The sequence below is a fragment of the Drosophila obscura genome, unplaced genomic scaffold (genome assembly GCF_018151105.1).
Source record: "Drosophila obscura isolate BZ-5 IFL unplaced genomic scaffold, ASM1815110v1 contig_200, whole genome shotgun sequence".
Lineage (NCBI taxonomy): Eukaryota > Metazoa > Arthropoda > Insecta > Diptera > Drosophilidae > Drosophila > Drosophila obscura.
Window position 1 is genome coordinate 6,763,027 of NW_024542791.1, and position 22,138 is coordinate 6,785,164.

Genomic DNA, 22,138 nt, shown 5'->3' on the forward strand with positions numbered 1-22,138 from the left:
TTCCTTTAGAATGGTTGATTTCATCCCTTTCATCCTTCAAAATATAATCTTCTCATTATCCATAATGCTTGCATTAAAGCTGAGGGAGCTAGTGGTAAATTATTATATGCTTTCACATTTAAATTATAACACGTAACACAGTTCAGATTTGAGGGTGCATTCACATTCGTCAATGATGTTGCATTCAAAGTTTACGCGGGAGTATCAATTCTGGCATTCAATTGAGATAAACAAAAATATGATATTTATTTTTTGCATATTAATAGAAATTTAAATTTAATTTTAACGAACTACTAGTTCGATTTGAAAATTAATTCCATAATTTAACTAAATATTGCAACTAAATTTTATTGCAAAAGAAAAAATTCAAAATCCCGTTCGCTTATGGGAAATTAATGTATCAACTTCATTTGACGAAAGTGCCTCACAATGGAACTAGTGGAGCGATCAATGAATGCTGTTGGAATCTCTTACTTATAATATGTTTTGTTCTTTCAACAGAGAATCTGTCAGGATGCAGACAACAAGCGCGAGGACATGAAGTGGCTGGTCAAAACCTTGGACTCTCTGCTCAGCTATGCCACCGAAGATGAGGCCAACATGGAGCAGAAGAAACTGGAAGATCTGATTGCACGCTACAAGAACCTCATACCGACCATTGAGATAACAATGGTCAAGACGGAGGTGTTCTCCAAATGCTACACGTACCGACGCGAGGTGCACGAGGTGGTGTGCCTGTTGAGCAAGGTCAAGGATCAGACAGAAAATATACCGGCGCCGGACAGTCTGGAACGTGTGAATCGTTTGATTGAAGAGCAGCAGTATGCCATCAATCAGCTGGATCATCAGCGGCCGCACATCATGTCGATGCTACAGCGTGGCCGTGATCTCAGCAAGGATTTGCACGCCCCGGCATTTGTCAATGCCGAGGTCAAGAGTCTGGAGACGGGCTGGAACCAGGCCTACACACAGACCTCCGACAAGCTGCAGGCACTCAAGGGCACCCAGGCGGTGTGGAGTGATTTTGTCGACCAGAAGAACGACATCTTCTCCATGCTGCAGACGGCCGAAACGGAGCTGCGTGCCCTAACGCCCCTGCAGACGGATCCGAAGAATGTCAGCCAGGATCTAAAGTCGAAGCGGGATCTGAATGTGCAACTGCAGCAGGCCTCGCATCAGCTGTTGCCCAAGCTGCATGCTCTCAAGTCGGAACTGGCACCGTTGGCTGCCGCCGACAAGCGTCCCATACTGGAGAAGGAGGTCACCGAAGTGGAGAAGATGTTCTTCAATACGATGGAGCATGTCAAGGATCGCGTTGGCTATCTGGAGGACTACAGTGCCAAGTGGAACAACTACAAGACGCGTCTCGCTGAGCTACAGGAATGGGCCAACAAGGTGGCGCCCAAGAACATCGAAGCGCTGCAGTCAGAGGACCTCACACCCGAAGAGCGTGTGGTCAAGGTGCAGGGCTTCAAGCGCGTCCTTGGGGAGCGCATGAAGCAGCTGGATCTACTGGCCGCCGATGCCTCCGAACTGGCACCGAAAGAGGGCAACATTGCCGAAGCGAAACGTCTAAAGGGTGAGATCTCCAAGCTTCAGGAGGTGCTCAGTGCGATCAATCGCAATGTGGACCATCAGGCACAGGCCGTGCAAGAGGATCTACTCAACTGGCAGCAATTCCAGGCCGGCCTACAGCAGATCAAGCCCGCGGTGGAGCAAAGCGAAGTGAAGGTAAATAATGTAGTTTCTAAACCCCAGACCCTTGAAGAAGCCGTTGCCATGCAACAAAATGCCCAACAATTTGAATCACAATGCCAGGAGCAATTGGACAAGCTCCATGGCATCTCGAACATCAGTCATAAAATGTTGTGTAAAACGAATGCCCCCGACGAACTGGATGCCATGCACTCCCGTTGGTCCGCCGTTCATGAGAATGCCAAGCAGGCGAGTGCCAAGCTCGAAAAGTTGGTTGCCAACTGGAAGTCCTTTGATGGCGATGCGGCCAAGCTGGAGGATTGGATTGGCCAGGGCGAAAAGCAGATGGCCAAGCGTCCGGCTGTGCTGAATACACCGCACATTGACAAACTGGAGAAGGAGCTGGTCAAATTGAAGTCTTTCAATAATGAGATCTCTCAGCAGCAGGCCAAGCTGGTGGCCCTGGGACAGAATGCCGATCAGATAAGTCTCCATTTGGCGCCCGAGGGGGCTGCTGCTCTGAAAGATCGCGTGAACCAGATGAAGGGTAAACTGCAAAAGCTATCGGAGGCCACAAGGGGTAACATCAATGAGGTCTCCGATGCCATTATCTCACGGCAGGACTTTAACGCGAAGCTCGTGAACTTTTCCAATTGGATGGAACAGCTAAGGAATCAGGTCACACAGGTCGAGGAAATCAATCCGGAGCGTGTGGAGACGAGCCTGCATGTGATCCATGCTCTGATGCAGGAGCATGCGGACAAGAAGCCCAGCTTCAATGCCATCTACGATGAGGTCAAACAACTGGCTTTGGGTGCCACACCAGAGGAAACGAATGCCTTGAATGATGCCTATACCGCTCTGGTGGTTAATTATCAGAATTTAGAGACGAATATGCAGCAAAAGAAGGCAGCCCTGGAGAAATGGACAGAGCTTTTGGGTTGGAAGAACGACACGGAATCGCATTTGAATTATTTGAAGCACCAGTTGGACAAGCCCGAGGGACCCGCTGCGGAAGAGTTGGGCAAGGTTATCCAAGAAATTGATTCTTTGGGTCAAGGCATTAGCTATTGGAAGGGGCAGGCCAAGGAGATCGATGAGAATCCTGCCATCCAGCTGCGTGATGCCCTGTCGCGTCGTCCACTGATTGCCACACAAATTGTCAACGATGTGGAGAACAAATTGGAGAATCTGAAGCTGCGTTCGCAGAACCAACAGCAGCAGTTGCAGCAGATGACTGTCCGCAAGGATAAAGTTCCATGCTTTGGAGCACAATTTTGGTCAGTCGCTGCAGGAAAATCGCGACAAGCTGCAGGCGATACTACGACAGCAGCCTACACTCAATAACATTGATCAGATCATAGCCGATTTGGTGGCCCTCAACGAGGCACTGAAGTATCAGGCGGATCTGAAGAATCGCATACATGATGAGGGTTCGCTGCTGATGCGCGAGGATATAGCCAGCATGCCGGCCATCCAAGAGAGTCTTTTGGTAATGGACAAGAACTATGATTCGCTGCAGAATGAAATAGCCGAACGCATACAGAAATACAATCTGATTAGTCAGGCCTTGAGGGAGTATGCTGAATCCAAGGATAAGTTCTCCAAAGAGCTAAAGAAAGCCGAAGATCTGTTTAATGCCATACCACAGCAGCCACGCGACGAAACGGAGCTGCAACAGGCCTCGGAGAAGACACGCAAGACTCTGGAGCAACTAAGGAAATCCAAGCTAAGTCTCGACGAACTCGAGCGACGTGGCAATAATGTGGGAAAACTATTTAGTGCCATTGGCGAGCCCATACCCCAGGAGGTCCCTCAGGAGGTTATGGCTGCCAAACAGCAGTGGCAGGACCTGCACGACAAGACGGCCAAGAATGCGCATGTCTATGAAACGGAAGCGGTTATTTGGTCACAAATTGAAGATGCCAAAAAGGATCTGCTGCCCTGGTTAAACGAAACCAATCAGGGACTTTGCGATGCGGCAGATAATTCCATAGAAATTGAGTTTGCACCAATGCGACTCAGTAAATATCGTACGGAATTGCCTTCATATCAGGCTTTGAAGGATACCATTGCAGAGAAAAGCAAGGATTTGGGTGGAGACATACCCGCTCTGAGGGCACTCAATCAACTTTTGGATGAACAGTTTGCAGAGGTATCCAACAATGCTGAACGTTTGAGTGCTATTACCACATCGTTCAATGATCAAGAACAAGAGCTGCGCAGGCGCTCAAAGGTGGCAGGGGAACAGGTCAGTAAGCTGCGCGAACAGCTCATCAAGTGCGACGACATGTCAGGGGATAATAACAAGATCATGGAGCGTCTACTGCAATGTCGTGCTTTGCGTAAAGATCTAGATGAAAGTGGCAACGAGATTGACAATATCAAGCAAAAGGTGGACGAACTACGCAATCTGTATCCCACATTCAGTGAGTCCATCATCCCCAAAGAACTAAACAACGTACAGAAACGCTATGAAGGCGTCGATTTGTATGGCAAAAAGATTGAGAGCTCGTTGCTGCAGTTCCTCAAGAAGTTCCATGCGGACAGGGTGGGCATGCTGAAGCGTATCATAGCTACGCAACGCGAAAAGGTGGCCTGGTGTCAACCAGAATCATCGAGTGATAAATACAATCTGGATGTAAAGAAATCCTCGTTACAGGAGGTCGGCAAGAGCATAGACGAGTGCAAGGCCAGACATGCCGAGACTTTGAAATCTCTGGAAATGCTGAAGGCTGTGGAGTCCCCACAGAACCTAAAGGAACTCACAAACGATGCACAGCTTCTGGACAATGATATGAAGGCCTTGCAGGATAGCTTTGACCAGATCAAGGGCATACTCGATGAGAATGTGGATCTGTGGTCCCAATACGAGCAATCGAATGAGCAAATATCAAACTGGTTGCGTGATGTGGAGGGACGCGTCAAAGCGGAGACCAGCAGTCAAGTGAATCTTCCAGAAGTGCCACAGAAACTGCAGGAGCTGGCCATCCTACAGCAGGACGTATTGGCCCATGAGCCTATTATCCAAGGGCTAGAGCAGACCTCCCAGCAATTGATTGAAAAGAATCCCGAAGCAAGGATTGGACAATTTGTGCAGCATCTGGTGCAGCGATATCAGGCTGTAAACAAGAGTCTCAATGGATACATTGACAAGATACGCAGTGCACAGTTATCCAACACAAACTTTGCCAAGGCCTCGAAGGACTTTAATGAATGGCAGAGCGATGCCAAGATTGAATTCCAAGAATTGGCACGAATGGGCTCTCCCGGCTCCTCTTCGGCCACGGCCCAACAGCTGCAGACAATCAAAAACTACATCAAGACGCTGGATAATGGTCAGATATTGTTGAATAATGCCGTGGATATAGGAGAGAACTTGTATCCCGTGGTGTCCCCTGAGAATCGTGAACGTATACGCGCGGATCTGCGACAAATGAGAGAAAAGTTTGACTATCTGCGAGACGAGGCGAATGCGTTGATGCAACAGGTTGAGGGTGTGCTCATACAAAAGACCTCCATCGAGGAGAGCTACACCCAAGTCTCGCACTATCTGAATGAATCGAGGGCAAAGGTTACAGCTGGGGATGAACTGTATCCCACTTTGGCCACGAAAAAGGCGGCCCTGCAGAACTATAAAACGCAACTTCAAGAGATTACGCTGCACAAGAATGCCTTGAAGCAGTTGCACGACAAGGCGGTGACCCTGTGCGATGATGAGTCCGAAAGAAAGACAGATGAGTCCATCCAGGAGTATAATACGCTGTCCAAAAAGATCTCCGATCGTATCGCTACTGTGTCCAATCAAGTGACCAAACATGAGGCCTACGATCAGGTACTGGAAAAGGCTCAGGACTGGTTGAATACGATCAAATCGGAGGCCATAGACATCCTCAATGAGACCACGTTTGAGAAGGAGGGAGCCGAAGAGAAGCTGATTGTTGTGGAGAATTTATTGCAGCATAAACCCGAAGGAGATTCGATCTTTGCGACGTGCCACAAGCTGCTGGAAACTGTACTTAAGCAGACACATCCCAACGGACATCCTGCCTTGCTGAAGGGCTTCGAGGAGCCAAAGAATGCGTGGGAGGAGTTTATGATACTGTGTGAGGATTCGCTGGTAAAACTCAAGCAACTCTGCTCGAAATGGGATGAGTTTGATTCGACTATCGAAGATTTAGACAACTGGATGAAAAATGTGGAAGGTGTCGTCAAGAACCAGAACCTCAAGAGCACGGCGGAGGCAAAGAGTGCACATCTGAAGCAACTTCAGGACATATCTAAGGACATTGAACGTCGTGGCTCGGCTATCAATGAGCTGATGGATCAGGGTCGAGAAATCGAAGGCGAAACCGATTTGAATCTAAAACTCTCGCGCTTAAACACACGCTATCAGACCCTCAAAAACCTGTGCAAGGAATCGATAGCAAAATATGTGAATTATGTGAAAGATCACGAGAGTTTCGACCAGGATTTCGAATCGTTCAAAGAGAGCTTGCAGTCTTCGGTGAATGATTTGTCGAAGGCCAATGAAATCACTGGCGATCAGAGTGTACTCCAGGAGCAGCAGAATAAACTGCGCGAGATGTCGGATAAACGTATTTCCGACTCTACTCTGTTTGAGGGTCTCATAGATCGCGGGGAGAAGCTGTACGGACACACCAGTCCAGAGGGTCGTGAGATTATACGCCAACAGTTACGCTCTTTGCGCACCCTGTGGGATAACTACACGGACGATTTGAATGCGGCCACCCAAAAGATTGATCAATGTCTGTTGCAGTTTAACGAATTTAGTATTGCCCAGGATCAGTTGACTAAATGGTTGAAGGATGTGGATAAGGCCATGCAGAGCCATACGGAGCCAAAGACCACGTTGCAAGAGAAGCGTGCCCAGTTGCAGAATCATAAGCTGTTGCACCAGGAGATCACCACACACAATGTCCTGGTGGATAATGTGTGCGACAAGGCACAGTTACTCATTGATCAAATCAAGGATAACTCTTTGAATATCTATCTGCATTCGATTAAGGAATTGTTTCAGAATATTGTCCAAAAGTCTGATGTGATCTTGCACAATCTAGAGGATTGTGTGCAGAGGCACAACGATCTGAACAATGGTCTGGCCTCGGCCAAGACATGGATATCGAATGAGAAGGCCAAGCTTTTGGAATGTGACGATGCCTATGGCGAGAAGGCGGACATTAAGCGAAAGATCGAAACCCTGGGACAACTGGCGCAAAACAAACCGCAAGCCATGAAATTGATCAGCGATATACGTCTGCAATTCGACAAAGTAAAGCCCACAACCTCAGAGAAAGGCAACGAAGTCTTGGATAAGGAAATAGATGAACTAGAGACCACCTTGAAGTCCCATTTTGATGACATCGAGGGCATAGAGGGCAAACAAAAGGATGTCCTCGCCCAGTGGGACAAGTTTGAGAAGACCCTCGAGGATCTGACCAAATGGTGTCGCAATGCCGAGGCCGTGTTCCGCGAGCAGCAGCTACAGTCGACGCTGCACGAAAAGGTCGAACAGTTGGAGAAATACAAGATCCAACGAGAATTGATAATCCAGAAGGAGCGAGAAATTGATGCCTTTTGGCGATGCCGCCCATTCGCTGCTCAACAACTGTGGGGCCGATCGTTTGAAAACCCTGACCACACAGATCACGAATCGTTATCAATTGCTGCAGGTGTTGAGCAAGGAAGTAGTCAATCGTTGGTCGAATCTTGTGGATGATCATCAGTTCTATCAGGACAAGTATAATGAGGTGGATCTGTGGCTGCAGCCAATTGAAATGCAATTGGAGAAGGTGCTGCTCAAGGATGAACAGGAGCATAACATATTGCAGGTACTTCTATCCGAAAAGGAGCAGGCAGAGAATCTATTTGGTGCATTGAATGCTGCTGGAGAGAAGGCTTTGCCGGAGACTTCGACTCAGGGCAGAGAGAAGATCAGAAAGGACCTGCGTGACATACGCGATCGCTGGGACAAACTGGACGAGGGCATACGCAATCTGGAGAAACGCCAAGAGGCCCAGACCGTCCAACTGTCCAGCTATCAGGATATCCTCAATCAAACTGTCAACTGGTTGGATCAAGTGGAAAAGCTTCTAAACAATGAAAGCCCCTCCACGTGGACGAGTGCCCAGGAGATACGCTCCAAGCTGTACAAATACAAGGCCACCAATCAGGACATCAACTCGCACAAACGCATCGTGGAGGCTGTCAACGAAAAGGCAGCTGCCCTGCTAGGAAGTTCTGCACCTCCTAATGCGGATGACATAGCCCAAGCGGTGACCGAAGTGAACAAACGCTACGATCAGGTGGGACAGCAGTGTGCCCAGCTGGTCTCCGATCTGGATGCGGCCTTTGAAGTATACCAACAGTTCAGCGAACTCCAAAAGGCCCAACAGGACTACCAGAAGAATCTCTGGGATCGTCTCACTGGCTACTCTGATTACTCCGGCAACAAGGCAGCCCTGCAGGCGCGTCTCCAGAAGATCAATGAGATCCAGGATGCCCTGCCCGAGGGTGTGGCCAAACTGAAATCTTTGGAAGAACACATTCAAGCAAATGCCAGTAATATACCGCCACGATCCAAGGAGGCCATGGCCAGGGATTTGGGCAATCTACATGCAGATTTTGAAAAGTTTGGTGCTTCATTGAGTGATGTCAAGAGTGGACTGGAGAACCGTCTGCAACAATGGAACGAATACGAGATAAACTTGGATCGTCTGATCAATTGGCTGGGAGAGGCTGAGAATGCACTCAAGAATTACAACCTCAAGAACTCGTTCGAAGAGAAGGAGGAACAACTAACACGCTTTCAGTCTTTGGCCCAGAGTTTGCGTCAAAACGAATCCGACTTTGATAAGATGAAAGACGATACCTCAGAGCTGGTGCAGAGCTCCGGCGAGACAAGGATTGCCGTGAATGTGCAACAGGTATCTTCCCGTTTCCAATCCATCCAAGCTACAGCCAAGGAGATCCTCAAGAAGTGCGAGCAAGCTGTCCAGGATCATGGCCACTTCAATGATAAATATAAGCAGTGTGCCAATTGGTTGGCCCAGGCCCAGGGACGTTACGACGACTGCTCTGATTTGTCTGCCGTTGGATCCCGCGATGACCTTCTAAGGAAACAGATGGTCATCCAGGAACTGCTGGCCCAACAGCCCACGGCCACGCAGCTGCTGAACAGCACTGTGGAGCTGGGGGAAAAGTGTTATGGTTCAACAGCCACCGAGGGTCGCGAGGCCATACGCAGCCAGTTGGATGACCTGACATTCGATCAGCTCTTTGACAACATAGCCATTACAGCCAGGAAAATCCAAGATAAGATTGCCAAATGGTCTGGATTTGATGAGATTGCCGACAGTCTGAAGTCGTGGCTGGAGGAGACAGAGAATGCTTTGCCCGCGGATCTCGAACTGAAGACCACTCTCGATGAGAAGCGCACAAAACTACAGACCTACAGGGATATACTCAATGACATTAACAACCATCAAGTGGAGTTGGGAAATCTACAAGAGATTGCTGCAAACTTGCCAGAGAAAACAGAGCATGTGGACGGGATCCTCAAGGATATTGCTGAACGCTTTGGAAAGCTACAGAAGCGCGGGCAATCCTTTGTGGAGCGTTACGAGGGCATTGTGAGTGCCCATCAGCAGTACTCGAAGGCCGTGATGGATGCCCAGGAGTTTATTGATGCCACTCTCAATACGGTGCACTATTGGGGTGATTTGGACCTGGAACAGATCTCCCTGCACACGAATCTGGATCGTTTGAAGAACCTGAAGGCCAGTCTGGCCGATGAGTTCCCTCGAGTAGATCAAGTGCGTGCTTTGGGTGAGAAGGTCATCCCCGGCACCGTGGATGTGGGACAGGTGAACATCAAGTCTCAGATCGATACAACGCAACAGGAATGGGAGGGTCTTCTGGCGGCTATTGGATCTACCATCGAAGGAATTGAGTCGCGTCTGCAACACTGGTCGGAGTACGAACAGCTGAGGGATCAGTGTCTCGCTTGGATTCGGGATACCGACAACAATCTCCATGCCATTGATCTGAAGGAGGATCTGCCCAAGAAGCGCGCCCAATTGGATGTTCTGAAGGCACTCCAAGGCGATGTGAGGGCCAAGGAATTGGAGGTGGATAATGTCACAGAGAAAGCACAGACCCTGTTAAAGGGCCACCGGTCGTCAGGTCCCGAGTTGGTCGCGAAATACCAGCAGATCTTCCACAAGGTAAAGGAACTGAACAATCGCTGGCAGCAATATGTCTCCACGCACGAGGACTTTGATAATTCCATCAACGATTGCACCTCCTGGATTAACGACATCAAGGAGAAGCTGGACTATTGCTCGGACATGTCGTCGATGAGCCAAAAAGAGTTGGACAAGAAATTGGCCACCATTCAGGATGTGATACTACTCAAGGATGAGGGTTCTGCGCGTGTTCTGAAGATCTTAGAGCAGGCCCAGCACGTGCTGGCCAATACGGCGCCTGGGGGTCATGAGGCCATCAACAGGGACCTCACCGATCTACAGGATCTGTGGTCTGGCATTGCCTTGCGCATAATGGATGTGAAATCGAATCTAGATGACTCGATAACCCAATGGTCGGGCTTCCTCGATCAAGTGCAGAATGTGCGCAAGTTTAATGAATGGTTGGAGGCTCTCCTGAAAGAATTGCTGGAAAATCAAACCACAATGACGGAAAAGCGAGCACAGCTAGATCGCGTCAAGTCCACGGAGGAAAAGGTGCGCGTGGAGAAGATCGATGTGGATGCATTGAAGATTCAAGCCAAGGAAATGATTGCCAGCGGTCAGCAGAGTCAGGCCGCCTATCAGGCCCAGAAAGTGTTGGACAACTTCGATGAATTGTTTGGGAAGGCACAGAAACTGTTGTCGGATCGCCAGGATCAGTATAGAGATCATCGTTTGTTCAAAGAGGCTTACGATGATTTGGTTAGCTGGATAGGTCGTGCAAGGGAGAAGTTCCCTGCCCTCAAACAGAGTAGTCTAAGCGATAAGCTCGCCATTGAGAATGCTGTCCAGGCCACAGAGGCCCTGCTCAATAAACAGGCCCAGGGAGAGCTGCTGGTCGAACATCTTGTGCACACCGGTGAAGTGGTGCTCGCAAGTACATCCACGCAGGGCCAGGAGATCATACGGAATGATATACGCGCCCTGCGCGACAGCTTTGAAAGTTTGTTCCGTGAGATCAATCAGCAGAAGGAGAACCTGGAGGTCACCATGGTGCAGTGGCGTGCCTACAAAGAGGAGTACGAACGTCTCATGGAATGGCTGCAACAGATTGATATACTGGTCAAGAATCACAAGCTCAATCTGTGTCCCACTCTGCCGGACAAGGAGAAGCAAGTCGCAGACATGAAGGACGTGATGGCGAGACTGGAGAAGGGCAAGGAAGACATTGATCGATTCAATGCCTCGGCTGCCAGTCTTCTCAAGTCCCATCTAGATACGTATGTGAACAACCAACTGCGACACTTGAGCTCTGTGTATCAGGTGCAGGTAAATCTGGCCAAGGATGTGCTGAAAAAGGTGGAAACAAACCGAGATCAGCATCGTGAATACGATAGCAATATGCGATCGGCCAGGGACTGGATAGCCCATGCCAAGACGGCCATTCAATCGGCTGGCGATGGTGCTGGCTCCAAGGAGGCCCTCCAGCGACGTCTCGAACAGATCCAGGACCTGATACGTAACCGAGAAGTGGGCCAAAATCTGGTCCACACAGCCATCAATAATGGTGAAAAGATTATACGGAATACGCGTTCTGATGGTAGGGATGCGATCAACAGCGAAATGAAGGAACTGCAAACGGAATGGGACAGACTCGTGAAGAAAATGTCCAATGCCAAGGTTCAACTGGAGACGAACCTGCTGCAGTGGGCGGACTACAGTTCCAGCTACACACAGTTGCAGCAATGGATCACCGACAGGGAGGCTAAGCTCCAACAGGCCTGCGAGCAGAAGATTGTCAAATCGAAGCGGGGTCAGCCAGGCCTCAGCAGTGGCTTGAGCGAGCGCAAGGCCAATCTGCGACAGACAAATAACATTGTCCAGGATATTGTGTCCTTCGAACCGATGATTCAGTCGGTGGCGTCCAAGGCCTCTGACCTGCAGCAAGGAGCCCCAGCCACAGAGATATCCGACAAGTACGAGAATCTCACAAAGCAAGCCAAGGATCTGTATGAGAAGCAGAAGACAACCATCGAGAGCTATCAGTCGCTGATCGATGCCGGCAATGACTTTGCCACATGGCTGCGCAATGCCAAGGAGCGGCTAAGCAAGTGCTCCGAGCCGACTGGCGATAAGCAGGCGCTCGCCGAGAAGACCCACCAGCTGAAGATTCTCCAGGGCGAAGTGCCCGAGGGTGCCCAAAAGCTGAAGAATGCCCTGGAGCAGGGTGAGATTGCCTGCCGCAGTGCAGAGCCCGAGGACTGTGAGATCATTGAGCAAGAGGTGGCCCTACTCCAAGAGGAATTCGATGCCTATGTGGAGGCCTTGAACAAGGCCAAGGACTACCTGGAGGTGGGCATTGTCAAGTGGTCCGACTACCAGGATCAGTACACCGAAGCTCTCGAGTGGCTGAGCAAGACAGAGGCTCTGGTACAGTCGTACAACAAGTTGCAGGACAGCCTCACACAAAAGAAGGTCGTCCTCGAACAGTTCCAGGGACATTTGCAGACCCTCTTCGATTGGCAGAAGACCCTCGATCATTTGAACATGAAGGCCCAAGTGCTGCTGGAGACCTGCTCCGATACGCGCATCAGCAATGCCATCATGCAACTGACGACCAAATACAATGCCCTGCTGACCCTCGCCAAGGAGGTGATGCGCCGCCTGGAGATGCACTACCAGGAGCATCAGCAGCATCACTCGCTCTACGAGGAGTGCCAGTCGTGGATCGAGAACACGCGCGAGAAGTTAGCCGACTGCGATCACATACCCAGCACTCTGAATGAAGTCCAAATCAAACTGAATACCGTCAAGAATCTCCGTCAAGGGTTCGAGACGGGTCAAAACAAGCTTCGGTATCTGCTGGAACTAAAGGAGAAGGTGATCATGAACACAGAACAGAATGGTGCAGCCAAGATCCAAGAGGACACCGAGTCCCTCAAGCAGGACTTTGACAAGCTGCTGGTGGATCTGAACGATGTGCGCCAGAAGTTGGCCAATCGTTTGGCCCAGCTGGAGGAGATCTTCAAGCTGTACAAAATCCTTGTCGAGTGGCTGGAAGAAGCAGAGCCCAGTGTCAAGGCCAGCGATGAGTATCTCAATGATTTGAGCGAGAAACGCGCGGCCCTGGAGAAATTCCGCGTCATCCAGCGGGATATCAATGGTCATAATGACATAGTAGAGAAGATCAATCTGCGTTTGCGCGAGGACAATAGTCTGGATGCCAACGACTTCCAGCCGGGTCTCAGCAAATTCGAGAATCTTCAAGCGGAGGTCAACAAGATCATAGAGTCACTGGAGAACCAGGTCAACAGCCACGAGAAGTACAAGCAGGCCTACAACGAGCTGCAGGATTGGCTGCGTCGCACTCGCATCGATGTAGAGCAGTGCGCCGATTGTCATGGCGAAAAGGATCAGGTTGAGAGTCGTCTCAATCGTTTGGGTGATATACAGGCCACATCCCTGGAGGGTAAATCCCTGCTGGATGCCTGCGAGGAGCTCAGTCGGGCGGTCATTGCCACCAGCGGCAGTGAGGGTCAGGATAATGTGGCCCAAGAGATCAAGCACTTGACTGGCGAATGGGAGACCCTACAGGCAATGTCGCGTGATGCGCGCAACAGTCTGGAGACCTGCCTCAACGCATGGCAGACCTTCCTTCAGAAGTTCAACAAAATCAATCTGTGGATCGAGACGATGAGCAAGCGCGTTACCAAATCCCAGGAAGCCGATAACAAAACCACCGAAGATTTGGTTAATGCCAAGGTAAGAAGAAGTCTTCACGTCTTCTCTCTGTCAAAAACAAGTCTCAAAAAACTGTCGCAAGCAACTGTCGCACGCTCCTCTAATTGTACTAAACCAAAATATATATATATGTATATTCGCGTGCACCCAAAAGTAGAGTTTCACCGATACACCGCCCAAAAATGTTGTATCAATCAAAATTAATCCATAGACTAAACCACTAATCAGTATTGCTAATCTTTCAGCTAATCACTATCTCTCACTATTGCAGCCTCTAATCATTTACACAGACTAATTGTCTAATGCCTAATATATGCTTTATGTGCTTTCCAATTTATTTGTATTCGATTGGACTAATAAAATCTTTGATTTCCCCCCATAGAAATTACTCGAGGAAGTGCTCGCTGAGAAGGACAATGTCGAGGATTTGAATGACAATTGTGAGCTCTTGATGGAGCAGAGTGCTTGCACACGGATACGCGATCAAACCATCGAAACGCAGGCCAATTACACAAAACTATTGACTTCTGCCCAGGGACTGGTGGCCAAGGTCGAGAAGAATCTGTCGGATCACACAGAGTTCCTCAACTACAAGAAGGAAATGGATGGTTGGATAGAGAAGGCACAGCAAGTGCTCAACGATTGCAGTACCGATGGTGATGCCTCCATTATTGCCCAAAAATTGGACACAGTCAATGTAAGTAATAGAGAAAACTTTTGGTGGGATATTATTTGTCCCAGATAAATCCCCGATATCCCAAAATCAGTCCCCATTTTCGATTAATGCTAGGTACAAACGATCATTTTAGTTTCTGTGATATCGCCTTCCGCTCACGTTTTTAAACGCTGAAAAATTGCACATTTCTATCATTTAGTTCACTTAAATTCGTACATTTTATAAGATGCAATACGGATCGGTTCAGCAATGCTGCCACAATTCGACTGACATGCAGAAGATTTCCTCGGTTATTCAGGCAGCATTCCGTATGCAAGTGACGTTACGTGCAGGAGATTTCATTGGTTATTTATGCGTAAATTCGTATGCCCGTCACGCTACATGCTGAAGGTTTTATCTGTTATATCAGGAAGATTCCTTTGAGCGTCACGCTACATGCAGAAGATTTAATCGGTTTTTTAGGTATAATTCCTTATGCGTGTCGCGTGACCTTGAATAATTTTTGAATGATCATCAAACATAAGGCAATTCCATCTTTGGACTTCCCCACTGATCTGGATGTATCTGTAATTTAAATAACAATCTTATATCGAATTTTTTCGATTACTTTCTTTTTTTTGAACCAGTCCCTGGCTTCTCGTCTGCCCGAGGGTCAGCATTTGTTGGCCTTGGTGCAGGATGCCTACTCAAAGGCGTCCAACATCACGCCCGAGGACAAGCAGGAGAAACTGCGCGAACTGATGACCAAAGTTCGCGAGGACTGGGATGCATTGGGCCTGGCTGTCAAGCAGAAGTTGAGCGACCTGAAGCAAGCCCAAAACCGTTGGAACGACTTTGCTGCCAACAAAGACAAACTGGACAAGTGGCTAAGCGAGACAGAGAAGACGTTGAAGGCGGCGCCGGAGACCAAGGGAGAGCTCAGCGAAATGAAGACACTGCTGGAGCGCTACAAGACGTTGAGCAATGAGCTGAAGCAGAAGGGCAACGATCTGGAGCAGTTGCAGTCGGAGGCCCGCGATTTAGGCACAGAAGTAGATGCCGTCAATCGTTTGCAGTCGCGTTGCGATAAGTTGAAGAACGATTGCTCGTCGCACATTAAGGCACTCGAGCAGGAGATGCTCGACTACAATGCGTACCATCAGAGTTTGCAGGATGTGGAGAAGTGGCTGCTGCAGATCTCCTTCCAGCTGATGGCCCATAATTCGCTGTTCATATCGAATCGCGAACAGACCCAGGAGCAGATCAAACAGCATGAGGCGTTGCTCTCCGAGATCCAGAAGTATCAGACCAATCTGGATGACCTGAATGCCAAGGGTCAGGCGCAGATCAAACGCTATGAATCCACCACTCCAGCCATCCGTCCCACGGTCGAGTCACAGCTGAGAAACATCCAGGACAGCTACAACTCCCTGCTGCAGACCTCAGTGCAGATCAAGAATCGTTTGCTCGAATCACTGGCAAAGTTCCAAGAGTACGAGGATACTCTCGACAGCATCATGCGGAATCTGGAGGCCTACGAGCCGATTATTCAGACCGAACTGGATGCCCCAGCGACCAGCCTGGAACTGGCCCAGAATCAACTGAGATGTGCCCAGGAAATGCAGCACAAGTTGAACAACGAAAAGTCACGACTGGCTGCCGCCGTTCAGGCCTGTGAAGCGGCCACTGCATCGATTAGTCGTCCCAGCTCTCCGCTGGAGACGGCCATGCAGGCCATACCCGAACGGGAATTGATTGTGCGCGCAAAGCTTGAAGATCTGCTGGATCAGGTAGGAATTCGGATGGAATCTAATTTGATGCTTGTCTGTAGTTTTTTGTTTATCTTTTTCTATTTAAGTGGCTATAATTTAAGGAAGCATTTTGTAGATTTGTTTACTACTAGACCACAGTTCCCTTGGTAGTACATTCAAAGTCGACGTTACAATTTGTGCCATTTTGGTAGACACAAATTACAGCTGATTTTCTTTATTTAAGTGGAACTATATTCCTACAAAAAATCGTATTACATTTATTTTTAATTTTTACGATAATATTGAATCGATTTTCGATCTAAATTAAATTAAAATCTAAAATGAAATCATTTAAAATGCACATTAATTAAGTAACGGCATGCAACATGCTAAATACTTAAGTATTTAATTGTGTAAAATCCCTCTACACCCGTGACAATGTTTCCTTCTTGTGTCATCTGTCCGTTCGCTTCGTGGCGGTATCATTCGTAAGCGAATGTATCCGTTCTATTATGTGAAACATAAGCACCGTTCTGTGCCATATTTATGGGATATTTATACATTGAATAAACATCATTCGACGAATGTTCTGCCAATGGAACAGTGGTAGTTGCATTCTAATAACGTTCTAGAGAAATTTCACTTATTTTCCATTTGATTTTATTTGCTAACCAATGTTTTTTTTTTTTTCTAATTTAACCCCTTAACATCCCCCAAAAAACACAACCCAACACTGCTCTAACTTTTGTTTGATTTGCTGCACAACCAACCCAACCACAATCCAACCCGTAATTGTTGTATAAATGCACTACCAAAAACCAATGCTCGAAATCTGCCTATTGCCTATGCTATTGCTTCCGAAAAAAGCAACCGCCGCAAAAGACTCGGAGCTCAACGGACGATATCGATGATAGAGATGATGATGAAGATGATGTTGAGATCCAAGTTGAGCTTAGCGATGTCCATGAGGCGCGTTTGGATCCGATTGCTCATGAGCGTGTCAGCAACTATCGTCGCATAGTTCGCCTGAATAGTGCCCATGTGAGCAAGCTGCAAGAACTCGTCGCCAAGGTAAGCCACAGATCCACAAATCTGGAACCAAATCCTGATGCGGTGGCGGTGGCAGCATGTCTCTTAATTATATTAAATGCTTGTTTTGTTCAAAGTAAAACTCCAATTAATTTCCAAAGAAACTGTGGATAACTAACAAAAAAAAATGTATTATGGTATTGTTTAGGTGCAATCCCATTTGGGTGGTTTGACTGCATCCGTTGGCGAATTGGAGCAACAGCAGAAGCAGCGCGCCGAGCTACAGGATTGGGTTAAGAAGCAACAGAGCTCTGTATCCGACTGGTCGATGCGTCCCAGCAAACTCCGTCCCGAGGCGGCACAGCAGGAGCTTGTGGCCATGAATGATCTACTGAATTCCATTGGCGATAAACGTTCTCAACTGATGCTGGAAATGACTGGATCATGTGAGTGCCAAGCGAAAGAGAATATAAATATTTTATGTAACTAATTTTTTGTATAATTTTTAGTGGGCGATGAGGACACAGATTTGGATGACAATATCGACAAACTGGAATCAGAGTTAATGGATGCCATTGCCAAGAAGCAGGCGGGACAGAATGTCATCGATGGCTATCGCCAGGGCATGCAGGATGTCCAAAATTGGTTCGACACTCTCATTAAGCGCATGGATGTCCTTGATCGCGGCTCTGGCCTCAACTGTGCACAGAAGACGGCCGCCATTAATGAGATCAAAAACGAATACGAGCTCCAGGGTCATCCCAAGATCCAAGAGCTGAAGGGCAAGGCCGCACAGGTGGCAGAGGTTATCAGCAATCTGGATGGCCAGCAGGTGGAGGAGCAAATGAAATCGCTGGATCGTCGCTTTGCCGATCTCGGCAAGCGTATTGATCGCAAGGCCCAGCTCCTGGATGTCACCAACAAGGGTGTGGATGGAGCCAAGGGTGAGATTGATCAGCTCCAGAATTGGGTGAAGCAACAAATCGACGAACTGCAGGCACCCACTCCGCTGGGATACACGCCCAAGGATGCCGAGGCGCGTCAGCAGAAGATCAAGAGCCTGATGAAGGATGCCGAGGCAAAGCAATCACTGGCCGATGTCCTGGAGAAGCGCATAGCCAACATGCAGCCCGAATTGGAGCCAGCAGAGTACTCTCAGCTGGAGTCTGCTTTGCGGAACCTCAACACGGAGAATCGTAATCTGTCAGGCGTACTGAAGGCCGAACTAGATCGCGCTCTGGAGGCAAGCAAAGCACGCAAGGCTTTGGAGAACGATCTGGACAAGGCACGTCAATGGCTCAAGACAAAGATATCGGAGGTGCGCAAGCTGCCCGTCTATCATCCATTGACCTCTGCAGAGATTGAGAAGAAACTGCAGGAGAACAAAAAGTACGACGATGATGCCAAACAGTTCAACGACAGTGTACTCAGCGATGTCCAACGCCAGGCGGCAAATATCATGAAGGATTGCGATGATGGCGACAAGGCTGCCCTGCAGCAGATCCTCGACGAAATAGCCGCCGACTATCAGACCCTGAAGGATGAGGGCAACAAGAGAGGCAAATCTTTGGATGATCTACTCCAGGGACGCAAGGCCTTCGAGGACTCAATGAAGAAGATGGGCGACTGGTTGAATGAAATGGAAACTGCCACCGAAGGGGAGCTAAGAACCACAAGTTTGCCTGTACTGGAAGAGCAGCTGGCGCACTACAAGAAGCTGCTACAGAATGCCGAGAATATGGGCGGCCTTTGCAACGATGTGTCCGAGCAGGGCAAGAGTATTCTGCCTACCCTCAGCAATGCGGATAAGCTAAAGCTCAATGACGACATTAAGAACATGAAGGATCGCTATGGACGTGTAAAGAACACCATCGATGACAGGGTTAATGCCTTGGGCGATCACATCAAGAAGTACAAGGATGCCAAGAGTCGGTTGGCCGATTGCAGTCAGTTCTTGGGCACCATTCAGCAGCGTATGCGTGAGCTGAATCGTCCGATTGGCTCAAGGATTGAGGATGTCCAAGATCTGTTGGGTGCCTATGAGGGTATACTGAAGGAACTCAAGGACAGCAAGAGCAAGATGGGTGACATGCAGATCGATGATCTGCCTGAATTGCAGAGCATTTTGGCCCAACAGGATGATATGATCAAACTGATTGAAGATCAATTGGCCCATCTCCGGCAGCTACTGTTGCTCCGCGAACAGTTTATTGCTTTGATCAATGAGATCATAGCCTTTATCATGAAGTACACCGATGTGATCATTGACATTGAGAACTCCCCCGACAGCCTGGAGGATAAGATCAACAAGTACGACGATGTGATTGTCAAGATTCAAGAGTGCGAGGGTGTCCTGGCCTCGGCCAATGACAAGGGCCAGAAGATCGCCTCTGAGGGCAATGCAGCGGACAAGAACAGCATCACCGAGCAGCTGCAATCTCTGAAAAATCAATTGCAAAATCTCCGGAAGGCCGTGGAATCGCAGCGACAGAAGCATCAGCTTCAGCTGGAATCCCACAAGAAGATGGGCGCCGAATTGAGCGAGATTCTCGATTGGCTGCACAGCCATGAAGGCGCGGCCAAATCCCGTCCGCTGCTCGATCGCGATCCCGAGTCGGTGGAGCGTGAGCTGCAAAAACACCAGAGCCTCAGCCAGGACATTGACGCCCATCTGAATAAATTCAACAAGATCAACGATGGCGTGAAAACGGAAATCGGAATGCCCAGCTCCCTGCTGGAAATGCTTTCCGAGGGTCGTTCCCTGGTGGCCTCCCTGCCTCACGAGCTCGAGGAGCGCGAGAAGTATCTGAAGAACAACCGCGACTCCCGGCTGGAGTACATGCAACTGGTGGCCAAATTCAACGACTGGGTCCACGAGGCTGAGCTGCGGCTGCAGAACAGCCAGCATGGCATCGACTATGAGCATCTGGTCCATGACCTGGACGAGCACAAGATCTTCTTTGGCAACGAGGCACCCATACGCAATCTGGTGCACAAGCAGATCCAAGAGGCTGCCGACAAGATCTGGTCGTCGCTCAACAACTACGAACAGTCGGAGTTATCCTCCGAATTGGCCCAGTTCCAGAACAAACTGACCAACACCCTGGCCAATGCCAAGACCCAGCAGAGCGAACTGGAGCAGGAGGCCGAACGCTGGCGCGAATATAAGCAATCGATTGATCGCGTCAAGGCCACCATTGAGCGCACCAAATTCAGCGATGAACCCGTCCAGAATCTGGCCGGAGTGCACTTTAACATACAGAAGCTGTCGCATGCCATTGGCAATGTTCAAGTGAGTGACTATAATTTAAAGATACCAACCATACTTCGAACGGGTTATACCTAAACACAGATCTACAGTTAAAATACTTTCCATAGATACTTTGTGTGAGTGGATCGAATGAGAGAATAGCCTTTCATAACTCTTCATAGAATTGGTATGCAGAAACGACAAAGAATTTCATACTTTATAAAGCTTGTTCTTACTCCCAACTGGACATGATGCTTGAAATCGAAACACACAAGCGAATGCTAAGAAAGGAAAATGCCCAAAAATCGAAAAAATAAAGTTACTCGAATTCCGTTTATAAAAGTTTTTTTTTTATTGATTCATACAATTTATAATCATACTTAAATCGGTATACATTGAGGCACAGACTGTCTGTCTTTTGGCTCGGAGGAATGCCAAAGATTCTTATGGTCTTACATTTATTTAGCTAACATTTAAGTAGATCCTTGGCCAAAGGCAGTTTATCCGTCGAATTCCACAAATATGATTCCTCTGAAACAATTTTTGGTAGTATATTCCAAACTAACTTTACAAGTTTGTCAAGGAATATGTCTGTGTGTCTTACTGATCAAGTTTTTATGGTATTTCCATGAAAAAAAAGCTTCACATCGCGCCTGGTACGTGATTGGCACATACATATGATTATGTTCCATAACTATCATACGATTGGGATGAACACATGATGCTTCTCTTTATTGCCAGCCTACACGCCTATTTCGTTGGCTTAAATATTTCCAAACATTGTTTGTAACAAGATCTTTCAGTTAGAGGAGTATCATAGTTGGGTTTATTTAAATGAAACGTTTTAGTAGGCACAAATTTAAATATTTCTCGAATTAAATGCACACTTATGTATACATACTTACATCTCCATATGTACATACTATACATATGACCATACCCATGCACATTCAGCTTGCAGCTTGCACATTTGGGTGCATATATGTGCATAAGTGCATACATATGTACATACCTACATATACCATAGCTGAAAGACCTGTTTTCCAAAAACACAAAACCAAAAAAAATGACACATTGCCCAAGGATGTGCCACAAACAGAGGCATACACGCACATACTCCCGTACTCGTACTCGTGCTCGTGCAAATGCAACGCCTTAAGAGAGAGAGCGAGAGAGAGAGAATAAATATGTATGAAATTGTCATTTAGCCGCATCCAAATCGATTGCATTCTCATTGCAACTTGATTTGCCGGCCGGCAAAAGCTCTCCTCCACTCACTTTCCATTACATTTTCCCTCCTATCTTCCTCGTTGTCTCTATTTTCGTCAGTCTCTCTTAGTGTGTTTGGCCCTCTCTTTTTCCCTCAGTCTGGCGGTGTCAGATGATAATAGTGTTTTATTGAACGCGCCCCGACCCGAGTCCATTTGTTTACTTTCGTAAGCGCCTGCTGTTACCTTGAGAACTCATTAAACTTTTAACCTACTCGTCGGTCGTTGGTCGTCGCTACATTCGAGTGTATTCGTACATATATATATTGAGAGCTTATCGTCAACGGACGGTTCGGTCTGTCAAACTTTTGGTTTGATTATTCGAGGCACAACCAAGCCTCGTCCAAATTTAATGCTCAGTTTCGAAACGAAAAAAAAAAAAAAAAAACAGCTGTTGTTTTTGTTGCTGTTGCTCTGAGTGCGGAACGTATTAAGCCCCATGACATCATCAGAGCAGAGCACGCTGGTTGGGTTGGCAGAAGCACTTTATAAAGCAACCAGTTTTTAGCCAGGGATGGTCATGTCCCATGTCTCCTCCTCTC

General features: G+C 48.1%; 1 protein-coding gene across 1 annotated transcript in view; it reads left to right on the plus strand.

Annotated features, from left to right (window-relative positions):
- Positions 1–22,138, plus strand: part of LOC111081142 (nesprin-1) — a 110,533-nt gene that overhangs the window by 23,915 nt on the left and 64,480 nt on the right. Inside the window, 7 exon segments of the mRNA XM_041593742.1 lie at positions 502–2,946; positions 2,948–7,291; positions 7,293–13,664; positions 14,026–14,340; positions 14,946–16,088; positions 17,287–17,524; positions 17,588–20,370. Coding sequence (XP_041449676.1) covers positions 502–2,946; positions 2,948–7,291; positions 7,293–13,664; positions 14,026–14,340; positions 14,946–16,088; positions 17,287–17,524; positions 17,588–20,370 — 17,640 coding nt within the window.